The sequence below is a fragment of the Thamnophis sirtalis genome, unplaced genomic scaffold, assembly GCF_051295495.1.
Source record: "Thamnophis sirtalis isolate CommonGarterSnake01/CBP01778 unplaced genomic scaffold, rThaSir2_p1.2 scaffold_6, whole genome shotgun sequence".
Lineage (NCBI taxonomy): Eukaryota > Metazoa > Chordata > Lepidosauria > Squamata > Natricidae > Thamnophis > Thamnophis sirtalis.
The window spans coordinates 53,028,890-53,053,833 of record NW_028261386.1 but is presented as its reverse complement, the minus strand read 5'-3'; the positions used below and the strand labels follow the sequence as shown (position 1 = coordinate 53,053,833).

Sequence of the window (24,944 nt, the reverse complement as noted above, 5' to 3'; positions counted from 1 at the left end):
TTCCTATTACCTATTTTCTTAGCTTCTTATGGCTATAACTTTGTTGTTTGTATCTCATTATTTATGTTGGTTGTCTTTATTTAATATCCTATTATTATTTATGTTGCATACTTATTTAATATCCTATGATCATCACTGAGTTTGTATCTTATGATTTATAATTATTGTATTTTATGATTATGATCATGATTTATCACTTGTTGCTTGTATGTACACTAAGACACAAATTCCTTGTGTGTCCAATCACACTTGGCCAATAAAGAATTCTATTTTGAGAGCTCTTTGTACATGGTTAATGGCCATAAATTTTTGTACTCTAGAATGCAATATCAGATTCTTTTATAGCATTCCATAGCAAATATGCAAATGTCATTATACATAACTAACTATTTTGAACAGTGAAAGAGCATTTATTTAGAAAAACAAAACTCTGAATTCCCTAAAATAAAAGGTTTTAATTATTCTTCCACATAGAACTTCTCCATCTATCCAAAACACCCTTGTGAAATAGGAATATATAATGATGGTAAAAAGTCATCAATAATTGCCAAAATTGACAAATCATATATGCTGGAAATGCCATGAAAGTTAAGGAACAATCTGCCATGTATGTGTTTTTTTGGGGAGGGTTGCATATGGTGGACATACTACCCCCCCAAAAAAAAAATTATCTCCAAAAAGACATACCCAGCACTATTCAGAGAACTTTAGGCATTACATTTGAAATGAAGCCACATTTTTTAATTAGTTATAATTCCAGAATATACCAGTAAAAACGCTATTCCTTATTAAGACGCTGTAGGATCTGGCCAGCTAATAAGAACTAAATTTCCACCTAGAACAATTCATTCCAATAAACCTTGGCAAACTTGAGATGTGTGGTCTTCAATGGCCATTCATTCCCCAGACAGTCAGAGTTGAAAATTATACACCTTAAAGTTGCCAATGTTGAAAACCCAGGTTTATTCTGAATATATTTTAACCAATGGCTGCCTGTAACCACTGTAGCATCAATTGTGTTCCATGCAAAACAATATCTTGATATACTTCGTATTGATTGAAAATGTATGTGAAATATTTCTTTTAGGGAAAAGTATCAGAAAAAGGGGATCATTCCCATTTTCCTTCAATTGCATAGATTCTGTTTCTGTTGGAGGTAACAAATCCAACAAGACTAATTTTTTTAGTGCCTTATGATCTACTGATCTAATTGGTAGTGATGGGGAGTTAAGGTTTAACTCTGTGTCCATTGTGGTCATTCACTCTGGCTGCTCTTTGTCCAAAGGATTACTAATCTTGCTTTCCAGGCACACACACCACAGAGCCCATGCTATCTGAATATTTCATGGAAGGATATAGTTAGCTAGGTGTTAGTCTCTGCTTATTCCTAGCACGTATTTGCTGGAAATAAATCCCCTTTCTGTTATTGTTATGAAACCTGCTTCACTAATCCTTGCTCAGGTTAGATTCCTGCTCTCAGGAGAGAGAGAAAACAACAAACCCACAAAACACTTCAACCACAATTAATGTCCTTCAATGTCTTTCTGGCAAGCCTTTCCAGGATTAATATTAGTTAAATGGTTTTATTCTGCTTTTGTCTTTCAATCCCCACACCTTTTAAATAACTATGCTATTGTCTTACTGTTTTTAAGCTACTGTTAATTTATTGCATTGTTCTGTCATAAAGCACCATCAGGTTTACAAGAGGGAAGTGGTACAGAAATAGGATTGTTTTATAGGCTAAAAATCACAACTATTTCTCAAAAACAAAGGAACACAAAAGCTGCATGCCAGAGTTGATGGGTGACAGTTATCTCATCCATACTTGGCATAACAGTTATGCCTTTAGGCATAAAATATTTTCTACATGTTTGTTTATTTAAGGTCCCTCCTTGGGTTATGTTTTCTAAAGATATTTCTCTTTAGAATCTATGTGTCAGCTATTGTTTTGCAATCCTTCCCAAAACAAAACTTGTTATCTGAATTGGTGACAAAATTCAGTACTTGTAAGTCATTCACAAGACAGTTTGCAGAATTCACATCTGCCCATAACAATCAATAAAGTGTTATTGATTCACATTTTATAACTTAACGCTACTTTCATTATACTTCAAAATGAGAGGATTTTAAACCAGTAGTAGAAAAATTTCCACAGTACTCACAGCCTTTATACATTCCAAGGACTTTAAAAAAAATAAGAATAGAAAGATATAATGAATATGTATGTGCTTAAGACTCATGTTTATATGTGCTTAAGAACATGTTTAACTTGGATGGGTGTCAACATTCTGCAGCATTGGCTTGGTAATTGGTGTTCTTCAAAACAGCTGATGGGATGTACACTGATTCATGAATGAGTCTGCATGTAGAAGTTTTATTCCATTGAAAAATATAATATCTTATTTTTTTTTAATAAAAATGACTATATAGTAGTGATGTACTTTGAAAACACGATAAGATTCTGATCCCAATCTGACAGTTAAACAAATAGCATGGCATAGTGTTGATGTCTGGAGCCCTAAAGGATGAGCTACCTTGGCCAATACTTAGCATCCTCTTTGCATATAACCACAAAATATTCTTCAAACAGAAGTTTGTCAAGTATAATACTATTCTCTTTGTGGGGAGGGTTGATTAAATGTTTTAATAACCCAAGTGCTTTTTCACATTTTTAGTTAATGGTTTGTAATGTAATGCTTTGGGTTCAGTTCCAGAGAGGTGCTCCAAAGATCATAGAGTTGTGGAAAAGCACCTGTCTGCAACTTCTTAAAGCAAAGTTTTCCCCCTCTTCCTTCAATCATAGAGTTGCTTTATTTTTATTTTTATTTGTGAAAAGAATCATAGGGTTGCTTTCATTGCCACACAAATCCTGTGATTGCTCTAGGGCCGGGATGGTGAACCTATGGCACGTGTGCCACAGGTGGCATGCAGCTCCCTCTCTGTGGGCATGCCAGTCATAGTCCCAGCCTGATTCAGCGCGCATACTCATGCCTCCCACCGTCTAGCTGGTCTTTGGGTCTCTGCCGCACATGTGCAGAGCATTCACCGATCTCTGCAGTTACCTCCCCGTGTGCCCTACTTTTCTTCCCCCAGTGTGCCCTACTTTTCTCCTGCATTCCTGCAGGAATGCAGGAGAAAACTTCCCCGATCTCCACAGGTGTCATCCTCTGCATGTGCTTCTCCATGGCAAGAATGGAGGAGAAAGCCAGGGTGCACTGGGGAGAGAAACCGAGGAGTTCGCAAGCCCCCACCCCTGAACCCCATTTTGGGCCTGAAAAGCCTCCTCCACCAACCTGGAAGCCAAAACATGCACAGGGGGACTCACACTGCATTTTGGGGATTGGTGCATGTGCGCATGCATTCACACACATGCATACATGCTTTGTGCTCTCGGCACCAGAAAGGTTAGCCATCACTGCTCTAGGGAATTTTAAGCAGATTCAAGTTCTATGTTTATGCCTCAAGTGCTCAAAAGCAATTTTGGGGGGAATCAAATCCAAGGAGAAGCCTTAATAATTAACTTTTACTTTATAAAAAATTGTTTTGATTTTTAAATAATTGTACAAATAAGAAGTTTAAAGTTATTGTTTTAAACATAGAGATTCTCTTTATTTCCCATCTTGAGATCCCTCTCAGAAAAACAAATATGGGCTCTTAGAATAAACAAACAAATATACAAATGTAGTTTCAAGATTGCAATCCTCAATACAATAGCTCCGTTGAAGATAATGGAACTTAGAACTGAAGACTAAATTAAAGCTTAAATGCACAGATAATTCCTCAAGCTGTTTTCCATTCAGAAATGTAACAATAAAATCAGTGCTAAATTGATTACTAGCTCATTAATCAAGACTATCATTTAAAAATTGTGTAAATCACTCCCATAATTATCCATTCCACACACAGACACACAATCCAGGAGGGTGGGGGGAAGAGTTTAAGGATAGATATAAATTTGGATTTTAAGGTACTCTTTGTCCTAAGGTCTCCCACGTCCTCAACATTTCTGGATTATAACTTTCTCTGGTCTTATTTTTATGTCTCAAGAGAAATGCCAGGGGTCCTCAAAGGGGTCTCCTGACTGAAAGGGTGCTAATGATAGTGAAGTAGTTAAGGTTGGAGAAGGCTACATTTAATGTCCATGCTTTTCATGTCTTCTTCTTGGTTAATAAATGCATACTATAAATATTTTGTTATTCTGCTTGTATTTTCTTTTATTACTAATATGTGTACCATAGTATTTATTCTAGTACTTATTTTTCAGGAAGAGAAAGAGGGAAAAATGGGATATCTCAGATGGGATGAAGTTGAAACACCACATCAGTGAAAGAAAAAAATGTTGGAAATAAAAAAAATGGTTATACCACTGATGTAAAACCCTGCTTTGCCTTCTGTTTCATCTTAATTAAAATAATGTCAGTGAAAATAACAGACAAATGCTTATGGTTCTCCTGACAGTGGATCCCCTCATTCTTAGGAAAAATTGACTCAGATTTATTTTACTTTTATTTTATTATTTATTATTTTATTTTACTAAATATATATGCTGGTCATCTCACTCTGAATATCCACTCTGCACTACTTTTAAAATCTAGTTGGGTTGTAGATGAAATGTAAAAAACTAATTTCACCACTTGGTACTATATCCCACTGCAAAACAAAATAATGGACTTGTTTATTATTTTGTGATCAAAGTATTTGAGTAATTAAGATATAACAGAAGAAGACATCAATCAAATTTCAGAAAAGATATAGTCATTACACTGAATTTTTTAAAAAGTTTTGCAAAGCTTTTTACTTTCCCCAAAGGAACATCTGGTTAATTTGTAGAATAATATTTTATGCAGGCTGTGTAAGATGCTTGTTTATTTCGTGATGTTAATAGCTATTTAATTCAAACACCTGAGTCAATAGAGAGAAAAACATGGCACTTTTGATTATGGATATGATCCTGCCTTTCATAAATGTTGCAGAAATGAATAATATACATTGTGAGTGGTTTTTTTTTTCAATTAACACTTTCATATCTGCTGAGTGAGGGAACATGGCTAAAGTGGAAAGACAATGGAAGATGATCACTCTTTAGCTGAATCATGAAGTCTGTGTTTTTAGTTGGAAATTTAATCCCTTATGTGTGTTACCTGACAAAGATACATTCCAAAGTACTTTAGGGATCATATTTCCCTTGGTTATTTACTTTAAAATATAGGTCCGTATATATTTTTTCTAAATAACTTTTCCAACCTGGCATCTCTAGATGTGCTGAGAAATTGTAGACCTAACACATCTGGAGAACACCAGATTTGAGAAAGTGGGAAAATCAATTTTGCGATCCATGAACTTGGGTCACTGCAAAGATTAGGACAATATACTTTTATTACTATTAGATAAATGGCATTGTACCAATAGCAATAATAACAATACACAAATATAGAAATAGCCTTTCTTTGTGGCTAGCCTTTCTTTCTTTCTTTGTGGCTAGTGGGTATTTATTTATTTCATTACGTTACAATAAAAATACACACTGGGTAGTTCACTGATAAAAAAATACTGAGAACAATGAAATAGTGCAATGATTAAAACAAGAAACAAAAGATAGCACAAACTGGGCCACAGGCAAAGCAAACCGAATTATCCAAAAGGGGCTTCAATTTACTCTCACCAAGGGCTTGGGCAAAGAGGCAAGCCTTCAAGGCTCTCTGACATATCAGCAGTTATTTCTAGAACTTTGATACCATATCATGGGCATGTCACATAATGGCTTCTGTGGGAAGAATGCTTGCCTTTTTTTGAGTGTAACAATTCATAACATACATTTGCCAGGATATAAAGAGTTATCGCCAATTCCCCATTGTCTCTTCAAGCTGCATAAAAATAATTCCAGCTACAACTTCCAGCTTTGGTTTGTCTTTTTTTTTCTAAATAGGCTAGCTTGCTTCTGTTGCTTTTCTCTATATGTGAAAGGATTTGAAAATTAAAGTCAAATAGAAGGAAACATGGCAGTGGTGGGTTTCAAAAATTGTTCGAACCTACTCTGTGGGTGTGGCCTCCTTTGTGGGAATGGCTTGCTGCCCATGTGACCGGATGGGAGTGGCTTGCCACCCATGTGACCGGATATGAAGATGCCGACGACACTTGTCAGAACCACCTTAAATTACCTCTCACACAGCACTGGCATGCATAAGAATATGATGTAAACTTGTTTTTTAAAAGGCATCTTTGGTTTGCGTTAAAACAACTTCAACACACGCAATGTTCTGATTGCACCACAAACGCAGTAGTCATCCTTACCTTTCACACAGGCACTGAGTTTTATAAATATGAGCATGATAGTGTAGAATAATCATATCCAAGGACCAGTGGTGGGTTTCAAAAAGTTTTGGAACCTCTTCTGTAGGTGTGTCCTGCTTTCCGGGTCCACAGTTCAGTAGATTTGATGAACCGGTTCTACCAAATAGGTGCGAACTGGTAGGAACCCACCTCTGAAACATGGAGATGTCAAAGGGAGGACATTGTGCTCTCTACTACTGCTTTAGAAGCTGACTTTGGGTCAGCCACTCTTTCTCAGCCCAACCCACCTCACAGGGTTGTTTTTAATAGATATTGCAGTTTCAATGTTCTGTGAGTAAACCTGCTCAGTAAGCACAAATAGGGGGGGAAAAGCAATTTAGTAAAAACGTAATTAAAAACTAAAGCAAAATTACTAAAAGCATTTTTAAAAATAGCACCATATGTCTGGATGTAAAATTGTACCTTAACTGTTTCGTAAAGGAAGAGGGAAGTGGATCCAAAATAACTCTTCCCTTGACTAGGAGTAACACAAAAGAGTGCTTGATAAGGCCTCATAAAGTAAAGCTATCTTCAGAAAAGCCTCTCTGCGATCTTAACAACCTCAACAAGAGAGATAATCATCCCACAGATTATCTGGCCACATGCCCTCTAGGATTTTAAAGTTTAATACCAATTTCTTCAGTTCTTTTCAAAACAATGCTGAACTAGTGAAGAGTTCAACAAAAGTCAGCAAAGTCCACATTCTGAGCAGAGAGTACTGCTGGTTTAAAAGAGGAATCAAAGAGACCATCTACCTTAAGATTAAACAGCCCTCTCTCAACAGAGGGGAAGGGATACCACACCATCTATCTCTTATTTAGAACAGTTCCAGCAGTTCAAAGAAGTTTCTACATCCATTTGCTCTATTCAGGTAATGCCCAAGTGGTCTCAGCAACTCTCAGAGAGAATGCTAATAACCAGATGGCTGCAAGAAGTATAAATCTTTCTATTGTCTGTCATTCAGACAGAACTGAAGAAACTTCTTGGATGAGAAGCGAAAAACCTCTTCAAGGGAAAACAAAGAAAGTTGTCTTTTGAAAAAGCACCTTTGGGATCAGGGGTGGGTTCCTGCCAGTTCTAACTTCTTCTATAGAAGAGGTTCCACAAATCTACCGTGCCGTTTAGAACCGGTTCCAGTTCCCTCCTCCCGCCCGTCCGCACATCATCAAGATGAAGAGCGAGACAAGGAATTCTGGGAGTTGAAGTTCACAAGTCTTAAAGCTGTCAAGTTTGAACACCCCTGGGATTTTTTTTCTAAAGGGTTAGTGGTGCAAGGGTCTTGTAACTTGACAGCTTTAAGACTTGTGTGCTTCAAATGCCAGAATTTATTAGCCAACATTTTGGTTGCTAAGCAAGAGCGTTGTTAAGTGAGTTTCACCACATTTTATAAGTTGGCCATGCCCACCCAGTCACATGGCTGGCAAGCCACTCCTACCCAGTCACATGGCCAGCAAGCCACTCCCACAAAGCAGGCCACACCTACAGAAGAGGTTCTAAAAAATTTTGAAACCCACCATTATTTGGGATGTAATTATTGCTAAATCTGAGTGGCTCTGGCATAGTTGTACCTAGTGAATTAGACATAACTGGACAAATATGTTCCTTTGCTACAGCCAGCATCGAAAGAAGTTTAAAAGTATTCCCAGGCAATGGAATTGCTCTTTCAAAAGTGTTGTAACACCACCCAGTCATTTCTATTTAACCTTCCTGATCAGAAAGGACCCAAAACATTGCTAACTAGATTCTTTAAGATTAAAACCTAAAAAACAGTTGATGAAAATGCCACGGATGAAGTTATCAGAACCTGCTGAATATTCCAAGAAAACTAGTGGAGCTGATGATTCTTAGCATAAGTGTCCTCCAAAGAGGCCCAAGCATTCTCAACCAAGATTCCCATTGAAATATAATCACTGCCTTTTAAATGGATGGAGAATAGTGAGGTCACCACTTTCCTAATGTTCTAAGGTGGAAATGGTTGTATTTAAGACTGGTGTTAAGCTTTGTTGAATCAAGAAAAAAAGTTATGTAATACAGGACTATAAGGAATCAACTTGTCATTGATTTAATGAAGGGCCAAGAGAACAAATGATAAATAACATTTTACAAACCTATTTACATTATCAACCTATACACTTAAAGGAATTCCAAATAACAGGACAGACAGTAACCTGAATTTAAAAAATTGATTTCTAACATGAATCAGATATTCCTTTTGAATGAAGAAGGGATCTTTATCACGTCTAGGAAGAAGCATTCTAAAACACATACACAAATAGGCACACACATCCCTTTGCATCAAAGCAAAAATGGATGCATATTTTGTTTTGAAACTTAAAAAAAATCTTTCACTGACAACTGCAGACAAAGTAAAATGGTAAATCTACAAGATTGCATGCTGCTGCATATTATGAAGACGCATGAGGGCATTTAAAATAATTTGTGCATAAAAAGAATAAAATTATTGGTTGTCATCCATGTGAAAAATGCACAGGCTACCCATCTATATACTATCATCCTCCAGCTATATTAGAACTAGATTAGAATCTTTCCTTAGCAAAGATTCACTTCCTGTGAAGTGTATGATCAAAGCTGTGATATAATCAGTAAAGCAAAGTAAGGCTCTGTAGTATTGTCTGAATGGAAAATCTCTATAAGAAATGTATAAATGTTGCTCTAAAATATATCAAAGACAGACTGAATATAAATGAAACAATTTGTGATAGTGGCTAATATCTGTAGCTCGGATGTAGGATGAGGGTGGAGGTTTGTTCTCCAAGCTTGTGGGTTGGTTTCCAAACATTTCATTATCAGGCTAGGTAACATCTTCAGTGAAATTCCAATGAAGATGTTACCTAGCCTGGCAACAAAACATTTGGAAATCAACCTGCAAGCTCAGAAAATGAACTTCCACTCTCATAAATCAAATAACATTCTACAGCTAAATTACAGGAACTGGGCAGGGCTAGTCTAGTGAAAAGAAGGACCAGGGAAGACCAGTGTTCCAAAATTTGAGGGGCTGCCACAGAGACGAAGGGGTCAAGCTATTTTCCAAGGCACTTGAAGGCCAGACAAGGAATAATGCATAGAAACTGATCAAGGAGAGATTTAACCTAGAAATAAGGAGAAATTTTCTAACAGTGAGAACAATCAACTAATGGAACAGCTTGCCTTTGGAAGTCGTGAGACTTCATCACTGGAAGCTTTCAAGAAGAAACTGGATTGCCATTTGTCAGAAATGGTGTAGGGTCTCCTGTTAGACAAAGGAGGTTAGACAAAGTCCCTTCCAACTTTGTTAATCTGTTAATGTAATTTTATGCTATGGTGTTTTAACGTCATTTAGTCATTGTAGCAATATGTTTTTATTGGGGAAAGAAGCACCCAAAATGAGACCCTTCTGTTGAAACATATTTTTCCATATAATTCCTATCTTATTCTGAGCCATTCTTATCTATATCCAGGTATTTTTGAAAGCTATGATTGGCTGTGTTTGATTATCAATTCTATCTCCCTGAATATTTCTGGTCAGTGTAATTGTGCATTCTCGATTGAAGGAGGTGATGAGAATTATTTCATCTATGTAAATCTATTTTTATGGTGTCTTTACTGATTCCTTCCATTTGTGAGCAACATAAGAATGTTCATTCATAAAGTTATAATTAATACTAAAATACTGTGTGTTGTCATTTTGTTTTATAGTACAAATGAATTTAATTGTGAGACTGGTGTTTCTAGATACCAAGTTTAGCAAGAGCATCATATCAGTATGAAGGTCTTAAAATGTACTTCCCATATAAATAACTCTACTATTCCACCTTGTCATTTTAAGTTTTCCAACATTTATTGTTCTGAAAAGAAAAAAGGTCAAACTTATCAAATCTGCATTTATGCTTCCCTGACATTTTTCTCCCACAAATTTCTCTGAATTACAGAGAAAAGACAAATGTGGCTCATTTCAGAATGGATCCTTTTCATCTTTGCATGACCTCCTATGACATAATATTTTTCTCCCTGAACTTCCTTTATATAAAAGAAAACTCCTCAATATATTAAAAAGAAAGTTGAGAGAGTCTTTGAGGAAATGAAACGTTCCATTTCCATTTCCAGTTCTATCACTTGCTCGTTGGTGTAATTCTACATATCGCTGGTCAAAGAGATCATCCTAAATTTAGGGGAAGATACTTCTAGGTTCTTGTAGGGATGTGGTGGCTCACTGGCTAAGATGCTGAGTTGTCAATCAGAAAGGTCAGCAGATGGTCAGTTTGAATCCCTAGTGCCACGTAATGGAGTGAGCTCCCATTACTTGTCCTAACTTCTGCCAACCTACCAGTTCAAAAGCATGTAAAGATGCAAGTAGAAAAAAGGGAGCCACCTTTGGTGGGAAAGTAACAGCATTCTGTGCACCGTCAATGTTTAGTCATGCAGGCCACATGACCATGGAGACGTCTTCGGACAGCGCTGTTTCTTTGGCTTTGTAATGGAGATGAGCACCACCCCCCTAGAGTTAGGAACAACTAGCACATATGTGCAAGGGGAACCTTTACCTTTACCTTTTACTTCTAGGTATGGTGTAATGGTTCATTCACAATGTTAGAAATTAGGAGACCATGAATTTTAGTCTCAACTTAAGCCCAAAGCCAGTTGGGTGACTTTGGGATAGTCTCTCTCTCTCTCAGTTATAGGAAGCATGCAACGGTAACCACTTCTGGAAAAAAGAATTTCTCTGAGCATTTACTAGAAATCAACACTGATTTAAAAGTGTATGTATATACACACACACATACAGTACCTTGGTTTGCATATAGTATCTTGTCTAGCTTACTATCTTAACATTATATTGTGGAATAACAAATGAAATAAATGGTCCCACACTTCCATAAAGCAATATTCAAGTGAATATTTTTTATATTGAAGTGTATCCAACTTGCATTGGACAAAAGAACATAGATTTCAATTTCTGAATATAACTAGTTTAAACTAAAACAAATTGATCCCAACTTTCCGATCCTCTAAACACTTTGTCTGAATGCATCATTTGTTGATGTTCAGCTATAATTATATTTCTACTAAATATTTACATAAAACAGTCTCAAGAGAGCCTGCCAAGTTTCAGAAACAGATGTACAAAATAGCCAAAGCTAAAGTAATCGCTTTTAAAGAAACTGTGCCTTAATTTTCTTATATTAAACATAGCTCCAGCTTGGCTATTACATTGCATAATATGTTATTATTTACCAAAATTATAGCAAATTAGATTGTTGCTGGGAAGTTTAACAATGAATTAAATTTGGGCCACTATAAAATTGTATTTCAGGAATGCTAATTTTGGAATCATTGATATATGTTTCTAAATACATGATTCAGTAAACAAAAACAAACACATACCATTATAAATCTTGAACTTTGAATATAAATTTACCCAGTGGTCTTCCCATAAATAGGTTAAAGATTTAAAAAATCATTTTCTAAATCATGTGGCAAATAACTCCAAATGTCAGAGCCATTCATAAATTATATACAGACAGATTACAAACATGATTTAAAACTACAGATTGTCAAATAAATTATTGTTCCTGAAAATTGTTTATAAAAAGGAAGAGAGAAGTAACTAATAACATTTTAAAATATTTTACTTGGCAGAATCTGCATTTCCTGGCTGCTGAAATATTTGGGCTTTTAACTAAATGGAGAAAGATGCTTATGGTGCTTCCCAATGGGAACTTCTCTTCCAAACAAGAAAGGTTTAAATGAGTTAGAATTTCTGAAGCCAGCTTTTTTGTATAAAGAAAGTTCAGTCCTATATGAATCATTTATGAAACCGTCAAGTCAGAACATTATGTGGAACTGGTGATGTTTCAGCAAATTAGAGCATCTGAAACAACATATTAGCAGCTCTGCTTTTGAAACATATTGAGCTTATAGGAGATAGTTCAATAGTCAAGATGCCCTCTAGGGAACCTCTTTTTCATGCTGATTTGCCTCTAGAAAAGTTTTCAAGGATTTTCTGCCACCTTTCCCCATTAGTACAAGAAAAAAAATAACTGCATTTATTTACAGTATTACACAGGTAGACAGCTTATGTCAGTGTTGAGGTAGCTGTCAACCACAATAAAAAGCTAATGGAGAAGATATGACATTCTGAATTAATTTAAGACAAGCAGAAACTGCTCTTTATGTTTTCTTCATGTTTAAATTGCTTTTTGAACCCTGGTTCCACACAGAACACTGAGAACCAGTGGGATCACTGGAATTAAGCTTTAATTAAGATCATACATTTGAATCTGGGTGGAATAGAATGGTCCCTCAGAACTGCCCTGCATGTACACATATTTATGTATTTTAAATTCTCATGAGAATTAATGAGATTTAAGAGGAATTGAAGTGACTCATCTGTGTATGTGCATGTAACAATTAACCCAACTGGAAATTTTCTGCCTTAAAAGTTAATTGATTGGCATCCTTTAGCATGCCAATTTGAGATTGAAACCTCCTTCTGAGTTCAGAATTTTTTTTGAGGAACTTTCCTTATTTTTCATGTCACTTGTGATTGTCACTAAAGTGATCCTCTGCCTCTATCATCTTCCTATATTGCTGTGCTCAATGTAGGTCCCTGTTTTCTTTCACCAGACCTTCACATCTTGGGAGATTCTGCTGGGAATATCTACACCTGTAATATAATGCCAACATTCTTTGTTCATTTATTCTAGAAACACACTCCACACTACCCACCATAATGAGGAATGGGGCAGAACAGAGTGGTGATGGTAAAGATTAAATACTCCGCAAAATATGACCACAGTAATATTACATGTGGTACCAGTATTAAATCACAATAAAAATGGCTACCAAATAATTGCTGTAAATTGATTTTTAAAAACTCCTAACAAAATAATTGATTTGTTCCAACATTCACTAGACAAGTTTCTGTTTTTCAGTCTAGTACTCTATTTGCTACTATTAAGATTACAACTTTTGTATTAAGTCATTAAATACAATTAATTCTTCACTCAGGCCACTAAATATTATTTTCATGTTGTAAGCAGATCAGAAATAAAGAGGCTTCTTGCATGAGAAGTGAAATGTTTCCAAGGAAAAAAGCCAAGAAAAACCTTTTGCCTTTTGGAAAAACACCTTTGGATTATGGTTCACTTAATGACAGTGGCAAAAAAGTCATAAAATTGGGTTGGTCGCCCAGTGTTACTCATTTTATGACCATTATGATATATGAGAGTAATGGGCATGTTGCTTTAAAGTTGTATGTCAAGGACTGTCTTATATATCAGTGAGGATGCTCCATCACTGTAGGCTTTCAAAAAGAGACTGGACAACCAGCAAGGGATTAGACTAGAAGACCTCTGAGTCCCTTCCATCTCTATTATTCTGTGTTCAATGTTCTATTAAGTTCTTCTGTCCAAGGACACGGAAAATTGTAGGAGCTACAAGAAGCTGTAACAGAATTACTGTTAATATTAAGCTGTAGCTACATGTTTTAATTACTATATATTTCAGAACTTATTTTTACTCATCCATTCATCCATCTATTAATTCATTCATCCATCCATTCATTCAAGATTATACTGTCTTTTTTCTGCACTACCCTGAGACCATTCCTGCCAGCTTCCAAAGGAACTACCACTTAAAACTTCCCTAGACTGCCTGGCCAATGATGAAGGACATTGGGGTTTGTAGATCAGCAGCATTCAAAGCCGCCTTGACTACCAGTGTATGGCAGGTGAAACCTTCAGCCTCAGAGTAAGAGTCTCTACATTTAAGCTGTCTCAACAATGACAGCTGATTTCATCTGTGACTTTATTCAGTTACAATGTCAATATTCTATCACAAAATTCAACTCTCCTTCCCACAGTATTTTCCAGGTATGGGAATGCCATTGGAATACTATAACAACCCAAAAAGCGGGGGGGGGGGGGAGCTGAATCTGTGAAGCACTTCATAACCACCTAAATTAATTCACCACATTTGAAGGGGGGGGATTTCCAAATTTGTTTCAAAGAGGTGAATTTGATGGGAATTTTATTGAATTAAATCACATTAAATTAAACCTCTTTGAAATTTTGCAGCTGACATTAGAAAGGATCACTGGGGTGGCCATGTCTTAGATATAAAGACTTCAAATGCTTGAAGAAGTGTCACCTAAAAGAAAGCCTTGACCTGATTCTACTTTCCATAAGGATCTGAAGATGCAGCAAGGCAAATTATTTCAGAATATTAGGAGAAATGTCTTAGTGGTCAGAGCAGTTCAACAGTCAAACTAATTATTGATATGGTAAGTTTCTCTTTAGTGAGAGAAGGCTGGGGAAGACATCTGTCAAAGATGCTTTAATTGGGATTCCTATTCTGAGCAAGGCATTGGACAAAAGCTTGAATCCATGGTTCTATATCATATTCTTTTTTCAGAACTATACTCCCTGTATTAATGAAGTAGATAGAGTGTGAGCCACAAAATTCTATGTGATACTAAATGTATTGTCTTTATTTTGCTATTGAATTCAATTAGTCCTTTGCAGAAAAAAACAACATGCTGATTTATTATTATTCTAGTTATACCCTACTTTTCTACTCAGGAGGTATTCCCCTCTGGAAACAGATATACTCTGTTATTATACTCATTTGAGTATTTATATCACAGCATACATAATATGGAGACTTAATCTTAGTATCATAAAAATCATTAACAAGATCGAAAGCTCTATAATCCTAGAACAATTAAGCAGAATGTTTTAAGAGGCTGTCTCTAATATGAAACAATAGAAGCCAAGGGGAAACTTCTAGCATCCCACTGGCCACTAGAAAACCAAGGCAACAACATGAAAGAGCAGATGAGGGACTGCTAAGGAAATAGCATTATGGCTGGCAGAGACAGACATGCTGTTACAACTACTCAGATTGGTGGCTGGATAAACCTTCTGAAGCAACAAATAGAATAGAATAGAATTCTTTATGGGCCAAGTGTGATTGGACACACAAGGAATTTTTCTTTGGTGCATATGCTCTCAGTGTACATAAAGAAAAATAAATAGATCCATAGCTCCATTGCCAATGATGTGTTTCCTGGATATCTTGCAGGTGGAAAATGAAAGGTAACACTCCTGAGAGCTTTTAAAATCAAAAGACTTAGAGATTAGCATTTAAAATCATACGACTTAGAGAGACTGCCCCAGAATCTAAACATTTTGTATAGAAAACATTAATTCTGAAAGAATTCTTTTCTTAAAGGATAATGATAACATTCCCTCCCAAGAAAAAGGAATAACAGATAGGGACTGCCTCAACAAGCCCTGTATTTGTGGGCCTGCTTTAAGCGTTTGTAGATTTGCCTAGATTAGAAGAAAGGGAAAGAATTTGTCTCCCATCATACTTTGCTAAATTTGCACAATGCAGCTTACTATGGAAAGGCAATTTTGTCCAAAGCAGTTTAAAATTACTCCTTCCTCACTGGGCTTTCATGTTTGACATCACCCTTGACTCAGCTAAATGGGGCATGTGAAAAAAAAATAGTATCTTTGACTGGAGCTGTCTAGGAAAGCATCCAGTCAAAGGGATTTTTTGTATATTTTGATGTCAGTGAACTACAGTGCATTCTAATTATAGAACCAAATTTCTGTACCTTCTCTTCTCTTGATTCCAAGTAGTAAAATAGAGATAGTAAAGAATGTATTATTTTTCATATTCTACATCTTATCAGTAAGTAGGCCAATCTAGGTGAGATGAGTAGCATACAACTCAAATAAATAAATAAATCTGAGCAAACTCTTCAAAAGAGAGATTCATTTTTTGCATGAGCACATAGGACATACCTCTAGCATATAGCACATACCTCTCTTTGAATCAATAAAGTAATAACATCTTTTTCCAGGATCACCCAGCTGTTTCAGAAGCTACTCACAACTATTTTGGCATGCCTATGCATACATGGTTATTTTGCCCCTCTTTTTTCTAAATGAATGAAAGGGTCTCTGGATGAAAGGGGCTGTGCATAAACTCCAATGCACAGAAAACTAGGGACATGTAATGAAGCAGCTACATGAGCCTTGAAAAAATTCAGCTCTTTTCTTGATTCAATATCCTTTTTACATATTCCTGCACACTATGAAAGCCTTTGCACAATCAGAGGGTAAATATTACTTCATATACTCTTCATTTAGCACTTAAATATGAACAGTCCTATAACATTACCATAGATACACCATGAAGATACTGCATACATTCATATAACTAATTCTTGTATTTTGCAAGGTATACTTGAAGTACTTGCATTAAACATACATTTTTAAATTAATATGATATTCTTTACAGCAATGTTTGTTAATAGGGTTTAAATATATGTTCTCTTATGTATTCATATGAGAAATATTCATATAGTCATATATATGAGTGATATTAATATTTCCTATCTCCACTTTGTAATACAATAAATGCATTTATTTATGTTATTACATTTATATGCCACCCATGTTGCTGTCCAAAGCAACTTTGGCAATCCATTTCAGACATGGAGAGAAGAAAATACGTCCAGACAATTTAGCCAGATAAAATGTTTTACTATTTCTTTTATATCTCAAACCTGCAGACTTTTTCAGAATAAAAACAGCCTCTGCTGAACCTCATTCAGAAACTCTTTCAAGACCAAAACTATCAAATGAAAAGACTTGAAAAGATCCCACGCCTAATTCAGAAAACATTTGATGCCAATTTACGTGTAGTTTGTATTCCAGTTGAAAACCTAATTTATAAAAGGTTTCTAGTGAATTTTCAGTTTTCTTTCTTGTAATTTCTGTTTTGGGATAATGTTATCATCAAAAGTAGGTTAAAAATTAGACACAGACATACTGTCACATACCTAATTTCTCCTTTAACAAATTTGTTGGCCAGAACTTTGCATGCATAAATCAGAGAAGTCTTTGCCACTCTAAGTCCACATGGAGTTTAAATGAAACCAAATCTTCACTGAGGGAACCTTTCAGAACTGTTACTAAGCATTCAGTTGGTTTTAAGATGTCAGCATGACAATAAATCTAGAAAAAATGCAGTGACAAACCCATGGTATTTGAATAGCTTCTGCCATAACCCTCAAGTTAAACTAGTATTAGTCCACAAGTGTGCCATAGATTAGGGGGAAATGCTCTCTGGAGAGTAAAATTGAATGGTTACTTTCATTTCATTACTTTTGGGAAGACTTCAACATCTCAATTTGTCTTATAAATCAAAGTGTCATGACCTTCTGAATAATCTAACTATAGAGCCTTATCAGTGTTTTAAAACAATAATATCCATCCTACCAATATCCTGATATTATAAACCACCTAGAGAGTGCTGTAAAGTACTATGGAGTAGTGAATAAGTCTAAGTACTATTACTATTGCTATAACATAAAATAATAATGTAGCTCAATTTAGTTTTCACCAGTACCATTCAGTTTATCTCCCATAACTGAAAGCAAAAAAACACAGACACAAATATTCCCTAAACTCTGCTGAAGATGTTACCTAGACTGGTAATGAAACATTCAGAAACCAACCCCCAAGTATGGAGAACGAACTTCCACCCTCAGTCTTCCTGAACTCAAAAGGAGAACCTAGCAGTTATGATAAAGGAATTGACAAATTATAACATACATTATTCAGTGATGATCAAGCAAAGATGGAAGGAGTATTCTGAAATTCTGTAGAGGAGAGGTGTCAACATCCATGATTCATTTAAAAATATTTCCTTCTTACAAGAATCTCTAAACTAGAAGATGAATTTAGATCAGCATCCTGGTCATTGTCAAGGCTATAGGAATATCTACAGAAAAATGGTTAACAACAGAAGAAAAATCAGTAAAAGTTCTAGTCAAACTAAACCTGCTCTTCTCAGGAGGAACACAATGGCCAATGATTGAAAAAGGTTAATATACATTCCAATACCAAGGAGAAGAAAATTAACACAATGGGCAAAGTATTGCACAATGTCCTTAATGTCACATATTAGCAAAATAATGTTTAAGATCATCCAAAACAGATGGGAAAGGAGTTGCAGATGTTGGCGCTTGCTTTAAAAAGGCCCATGAACACAATAAAAGTATTCTTCCAATTACCAGATCTAGCCACAGAGCCATTCAATAAGCAAACCACATAAATACTTTAACATTTCTACAGTTATATCATGCACATCTTCAGACCTATTAATACTCTCATAGCATTTATGACTTTTTATTCAACAATGGACCCAAATATTTATAACATTTGTATTTATATTAGTTTCACACTTCAAGATATCATTACCATTCTTATAGAAATCTCTACTCCTTTCAGCACTCCTTCAGCTTAATTTTTCTGAAATAATTTTATGCCTTTTATTTTTAATCCCGTTAACTCAGCTGGAAGCTTCCTCTTTAGTCTGTTTCACTAACTACCATTTTTTTAAAAAATTCTATTAAAACAGATTTATTTCTCTGCCTTCCATAATATCTTTCAGTCATTTTATTTATGCAGCATTGTGTTACATATTGTTTTTAATCCACAGCCTCTTTCACTTCATCATACCACTAAGCATGTTAATTAAATATTCTGTATTAACATAGCTCTACACACCTTCTTTTCCTGCAATTATTCTTCCATACTAGTTTTCCCCCTTTTTTCTTTCATGTCAATTTTTTTCACAAGATCTACTTGTGAAAAACTCTTGGCACTACTAAAATAATGGCCCATTTCTTACTCAGAACGTTTTGTCACCTTGTATCTTTCATGAGCTTTGCTTTTCATCATAAACAATATTTTAAAATTCATTTCAGCCAGTATATCACAAGCAAAAACAAAATCCAGTTTTACCCTGAACTTGCTCCCATTGTTCTATGCAATCTAGAAACTCTGGTACAAAGTTTATCTTGCAAGGATATATACTCTTTCCTGTGTCCCGACTACTGGGATATATCTATACTTTATTAACACACACTCCATATGCATAGCCTTTATCAGGTATATCCAAATATACATTTTAAATATATAAGAATTTACTAGTATAGGAGTTAAATCTTTATTATTATCCATAGATTATCACCTATAGATTTCTTGCCAAATTATGTGTGTGAATTAGCAAATGGCATTGTTTTCAGCACTATGTCAGAAGATCTACTAAGAGCAGAAATCCATGGACCATTGATTTATAGATCTTGACCCAAGTTCATACTTTTATTGAGCTGTGGAATATCTTCTATATCCACCTTCAAATTAGATTTCTACTCACATAAATAATAAACACAAAGGTCTCTTTTAAACATTTTGCTTCCCTCAAAAGGGGAGAAAAGGTTAATCCAATATCCATATAAATGAATGGTCTGTGGAATATGTTGCCTGCACAATCTATTATTTGTATGTTGGAGTTCAAAATAGCCCACTCCTCTGTCATTAAAGAATAGCACTTTGTGCTGGTACATTAAACTCTGATAAACAACAGTCAGTGTTTCTACTTTAAATTATTTGTGTCCTTGCTTCACATATGATTTGAGAATTGTGTAAACCTTATGTTTAATATTTGCCATGAAAAGCATGTTAAAATATTAGTATAAATTTTGTGCTTGCTTAGCTTTCTACCATCAATTTCTGAAGAAATAATATTCTACTGCCATGTTTCATAGAGCATTGCTCATCATCCTTTAAGATTACTTTTCTTACAATATTTCACTGTCTGTTTAAAAATACAGCCCTTACACACTGAGGGTCACCCTTCATAGAACAGTGATTTATTGAACAGACAACTTCAGTTAAGCATTTTTTACAAGCTTCTTATGTGTAGTAGGATATAGCAGCAAGGACATTTACTTGTTCGTTTAATACCTAAGTTCAGATGAATTCTTCATTCCTTACACAATAATTTAATATTGGCTTAGACCAACAATAACTTTTCTTACTAAATAAAAAAAAATAACATATTGGTGGCAGTCACGAACTACTCACTACAAAGAAAGTGAGGGAAATCTTGTCAAACACAGTGTAAAAGCTTTGCAGTGCCATGTCATTGTTTGCAGCATGTTTCCAATCAATTTTAGCAATAGAACAATTGCGAAGCTAACTTTGGAGAAAGATGTTGCTTTGCTATTCTTGCAACAGCTTGGCTGGTACTAGCAGTATTGAAAGCCCATATGTAGATAGGTTTCTATCTGTGGATAGCGGTGTTGGCAGAACATTGAAGAAACACACTGAGAATGTATAGAACTGAGCTGCAAAAAGCCAGGGCATTCCTAGATGGCAGCAAAGAAGTACAGAAATCTTAACAGTTCTCTACCACCATATTTTGCAGCCTAGATCTGGTAGCATTAGAGTGCATGGGCATAAATAATAAATTAAATATAGTTGTTAACATAATGGCTTGTTTTGCTGTGGATGATAGTAATAGAAAACAGAAAGATATACAATGATACTGTACATTGTATGTATGATACATATATACTGATACATATATACTGACACACACATATACATATGTAGCCATCGTTTGTTATTTAGGACCAATAGTAGATGACCCAAAATCAGAATATTATTTATATCTGCTATAAGTAATAAGGAGAAAAATGTCCAGGTCTGAACTGTACTTTCTTAAAATCCTATTCTTGATGTTCCTGGAATTGAGGTCAGAGAATCAATGGCATTTTATTAAGGAATCTACTTGGAGGTCACCAATCATGAGTAGGAGTTCTCTTTGTCAAAGTGTAGTTTCAGCTACAAGTAATTTCAGTAATATTAAACTTCTGACCTGTTCATCCCTATATAAGATTGAATCTGAATGCTTCAGATTTCATTCCATAACTTCGAACTAGGTTTCTTTTGAAATATTTACAAAAATTACCAATTATAAACATAAAGATTCCAGCACTCTATTTTGGAAATTTCATAGAATCATAGTTTGTTTTATAATGACTAGTTTATATACCTAAGGGATATTATAAGCAGTACATAACATTATAGAGGAGGAAAGGGGCTTTTATGCAGATAATATCAGTGCTGAAGAAGTAGAGATTAGGAAATCCATCTAAAAGATTACAGTAAGAAGATACCCAGTTCAATAGTTGTTTGTATTAGTCTAATATTGCTAAAGTGTAATGAAACTGCATCTTTATATGAGATGGTTTGCCAATTCCTTAAAAGAGGAGTGAAGTTCCATCCAAAATTCCCTTTAATTTAAGTTTATTCATAAATTGCATGGTTATATATTGGAGGCTAGTATATTGCAAATAAATTCTAACTCTCTCCAGCAAAACTTTATCCAATGAGTTTCCTTCTCCTTAAGCAAACATCTCAACAGGTACCCAGCCTAATACTAATTACTTTGCTCTACAGCAAATTTACAGTCTAGCATTAGGTGATACAAATGCTTTGGGATGAGGTGGGGAAACACTGGCAATATGTAGAGAGGAAAAACAACATTGAAAAGTATGATTCTAAAAATCTTCACCCTTGTAGACAGAGGAATGAAATCTGGCTATGCTACATGAAGTCTAATTATATTTCAGTGCTTGCACTTTTTTAGCAGTTTAGTTTGTAATTCACAGAACTACATAAATTTGAAATATAATATTTTATGCTATCAGTTTTAAAAACTGATGTCTATTACAGTGAACCATATTGTATTTTTTTTAAAAAAATGGGCTATTAGTCTGCAGAAATCTCCTGATGTAGGCAATGTGTTTCAGCTATTTGCACTAAAATATTAAGATACTAATTATGATCAATTAATTAATGGAAACAGTTTATGACCAATGACAAATCTTAATTTTAATTTAATCAGAGGGTGGCTTTTGCAATTATGAATCTCAGTTATATTATTCTGAATGAATAACTTTTACATTTCAGTTAAAAAGAAATTATACTTGCTAGTAATGAGTCATTGTGTAAAATAGTTCTTAGGGGTTTTTTTAATGAATAATACATATAATTTTTCAAGGGGATGTTAATAAGAAGGTTTTTTTCTCAACCTGCACATCTCATTTTCCAGGCTAAATGCATTCAAGATCTTACCAGTCTCTAAACAGTATTCTGTTTAGATAATTATTTTTATTATGGACAGTAAGTTGTGTATAAGCTTCACTGAATTCACTATGGCATGTTTCTGCCAAAACTGCATAGGATGTAGAACAGACTTATGTTCTCCAAATGTGTAAGATGGTCTATGGGTGATGTGTGGGAAACATGGGGATTAGTCCAACACATCTAAAGGTCATTGGAGTGTTACAAAGGTTGATTTAAAAGTAACATTACTTCTAAGTAACATTATTCATGTCTTAATTACACTACAGGAATTCCACTAAACTTCACTGAATTTCTCCAGATTATTGCTCCTTCTTGGAAAAATATCTCCTTAATAAAGGAAAAAGAAATGTTATATGTAGTTAATTTTTTACAATTAACTCAACATAAAAGTTTGATAGTTTACTGTTTGACATGTTAAGATTTACAATAACTTTATTGCAGTCATTAACCAGCACATTAACTTCTTGCAGTGCATTACTCTCCAACAAACCCCTAAGAGCTACATACCAGAGAGGAAGAGGCATTTGAGCATTCCCCCTCAACTGGGAGGGGGAAATTATTTTTTATTTAATTTACATACTCATTGTGTTATTCCCTTTCAGGATATGCATCACTATGTAGAATGCAGAAAATTAACAGTATAATGGATTTTTTTAAAAAAAAAATAGATTCTATTTGAAAATGTCACAGCAAATCACAAACTCTTTCCAAAGGATGTTACTGAATTAGTACTACAAGAACTACAGTAAATTGGGAAGGCTCGCTTTATTTGGGATAAACGAGAGCAGAGATTTAGAAATCCACCCTAGAAATCCTTCTAACATAAAAGAAGATCACTCTCACTCTGTTAGTTTCACTCCCGCTACGTTTCCCAAACTTTCCTCAGAGACAAAGTACCCTCCCCCCACCAGCATCCAAAACTCGATGAGCCTGACTTTATCTAGGTTGCGGAAGTCGCCAACTATTCTCTCACCTCTGGTGGCCACCTGGAAAAATAGGCGGGGCCGGGATGCCCTGATGGCCGCTGATAAGCTGCCTTCCCTGCCCAAGAACGACGCCTTCCTTTCCGGCATCAACCGAACTCTCAGCCTGCCTTCCCCGGAGCGGATCCACCAGCTGAATTCCTCGGTGAGAGTAAACTCGAGCCGGCTCGCCGTCGCCACGACTCCTTCCTGGGAACGCCACGCACAGTCGTCCCTCAGGTTGGCTTCGCCCACTTCCAGCACCAGCTGCTTGGCGCGGCGCAGCTTTCGCACCGCACCGGCTTTCAGCACCTTGGACTGGGCTCTGGCGCGGCCGGCGGGCTCCGAGGCTCCGCTCCTGGGCGGCCAAGAGCTGGCGGCGTGCAAAAGCGGCGGGCAGTCCAGCACCAAGCTGCAGTGCGCCTTGAACCCGCCCAAGGCTTCGCCTCTGCCCCGGTCGCCCAGCACCAGCTCCCTCAGGTAGGTCCGGAACAGCGACGGCACGATGAAATCCATCGCCAAGCTCTTTCTCTGCTGCCGGGAGAAACTCGGGGCATCTCGAGGCGGCTGCTGGCCGCCAGCGCGAGAGCCCGAGTGGGGGCTGCCCGCATCCACAGTCCCCACTTGCGTGGCAAAGATAAGGAGAGGAGCAAGAAGGAACGGCAGAAAACCAGCGCCTTTCATATTATCAGGGACAGCTACGTGACCAAACAAAAAAAAAGATCTTCCGCCTGTCCCAGCTACCCTCCGCGTCCAGTCCTCCCTTTAAGCCAGGTTCGCGGCCGGTAGAGCAACTCCGGGACCCCCTTCGCAAGCCGCGCGTCTAAAGGTCTCGTCCTATCCCCGAGGCGCGCTCTGCCTTGGAAGGAGCGGGCTCGGAGGGGGAAGAAGGGTCTCTTCGTTTCGATCTGGCGCCAGCCTCTTTCAGCCGACCGAAGAACTCCTGCACGCCCAGCTGGCCAGATGCTCGGGAAGAGGGGCAGCAAACAACCCCGGTTCGGCCTTTTTCCACGTCGGAAAGAACCTTTGGTCGGGTCCACGGGGGGCAGGCGAAAGCTTTTCCTCCGGGATCTTCCAGCCCCTGCCCAGAAATGAGAGTTGTAGTGGAGGGAAGGAGGCGTCGTTTATCGAATCGTCCCTTAAACGTCCGGCGTCCTCTGGTCTCCAGGAGAGCCGGCTCAGGAAGCCGCGGGCTTCCCCTTTCCACGTTGGCTCTCGCCCGGCTCCGTATCTGTCATAAGCGAGGCGGGCGCTCTCGGGGCTTCTTACTAGCGGGACTGAAACGAAGGTAGCCCCCAAAGAGAGGGTGGTCTGAGGCGGCCTCTGGCGCCCTTATTTTAGCGGGAACCAACTCCGGCTAGCGGGCTGACTTCTTTAGCCGTGTTGCTTTTCCTTCTGCGCTGGGCTTTCTCCTTCGCTTGGAGCAGGTGACGGAGAAGCTCTTTTGGGTGACCCACAAGCCATAAGCGAGGAGTCTCGGCCAGTTACGCGCGACTCTTCCCCGCACTCCCCTTCTTGCCGCTCGACAGGCGGGTTTTGCTGAGCGATTCAGCCTCGCTTCTTTTTTCTCTTCGGCCGCGGCCGCGGCGCTGCGCGAAGATTTTTTGACAGGCTCCAACTACCCGCCACAACC

General features: G+C 36.8%; 1 protein-coding gene across 1 annotated transcript in view; it reads right to left on the bottom strand.

Annotated features, from left to right (window-relative positions):
* ALK (ALK receptor tyrosine kinase) overlaps window positions 1-23,995 on the bottom strand; it is a 659,766-nt gene extending 635,771 nt beyond the window's left edge. The window contains exon 1 of the mRNA XM_087718714.1: window positions 23,323-23,995. Coding sequence (XP_087574840.1) covers window positions 23,323-23,995 — 673 coding nt within the window. The remainder of the gene's footprint in view (window positions 1-23,322) is intronic.
* Window positions 23,996-24,944: the final 949 nt, after the last annotated feature.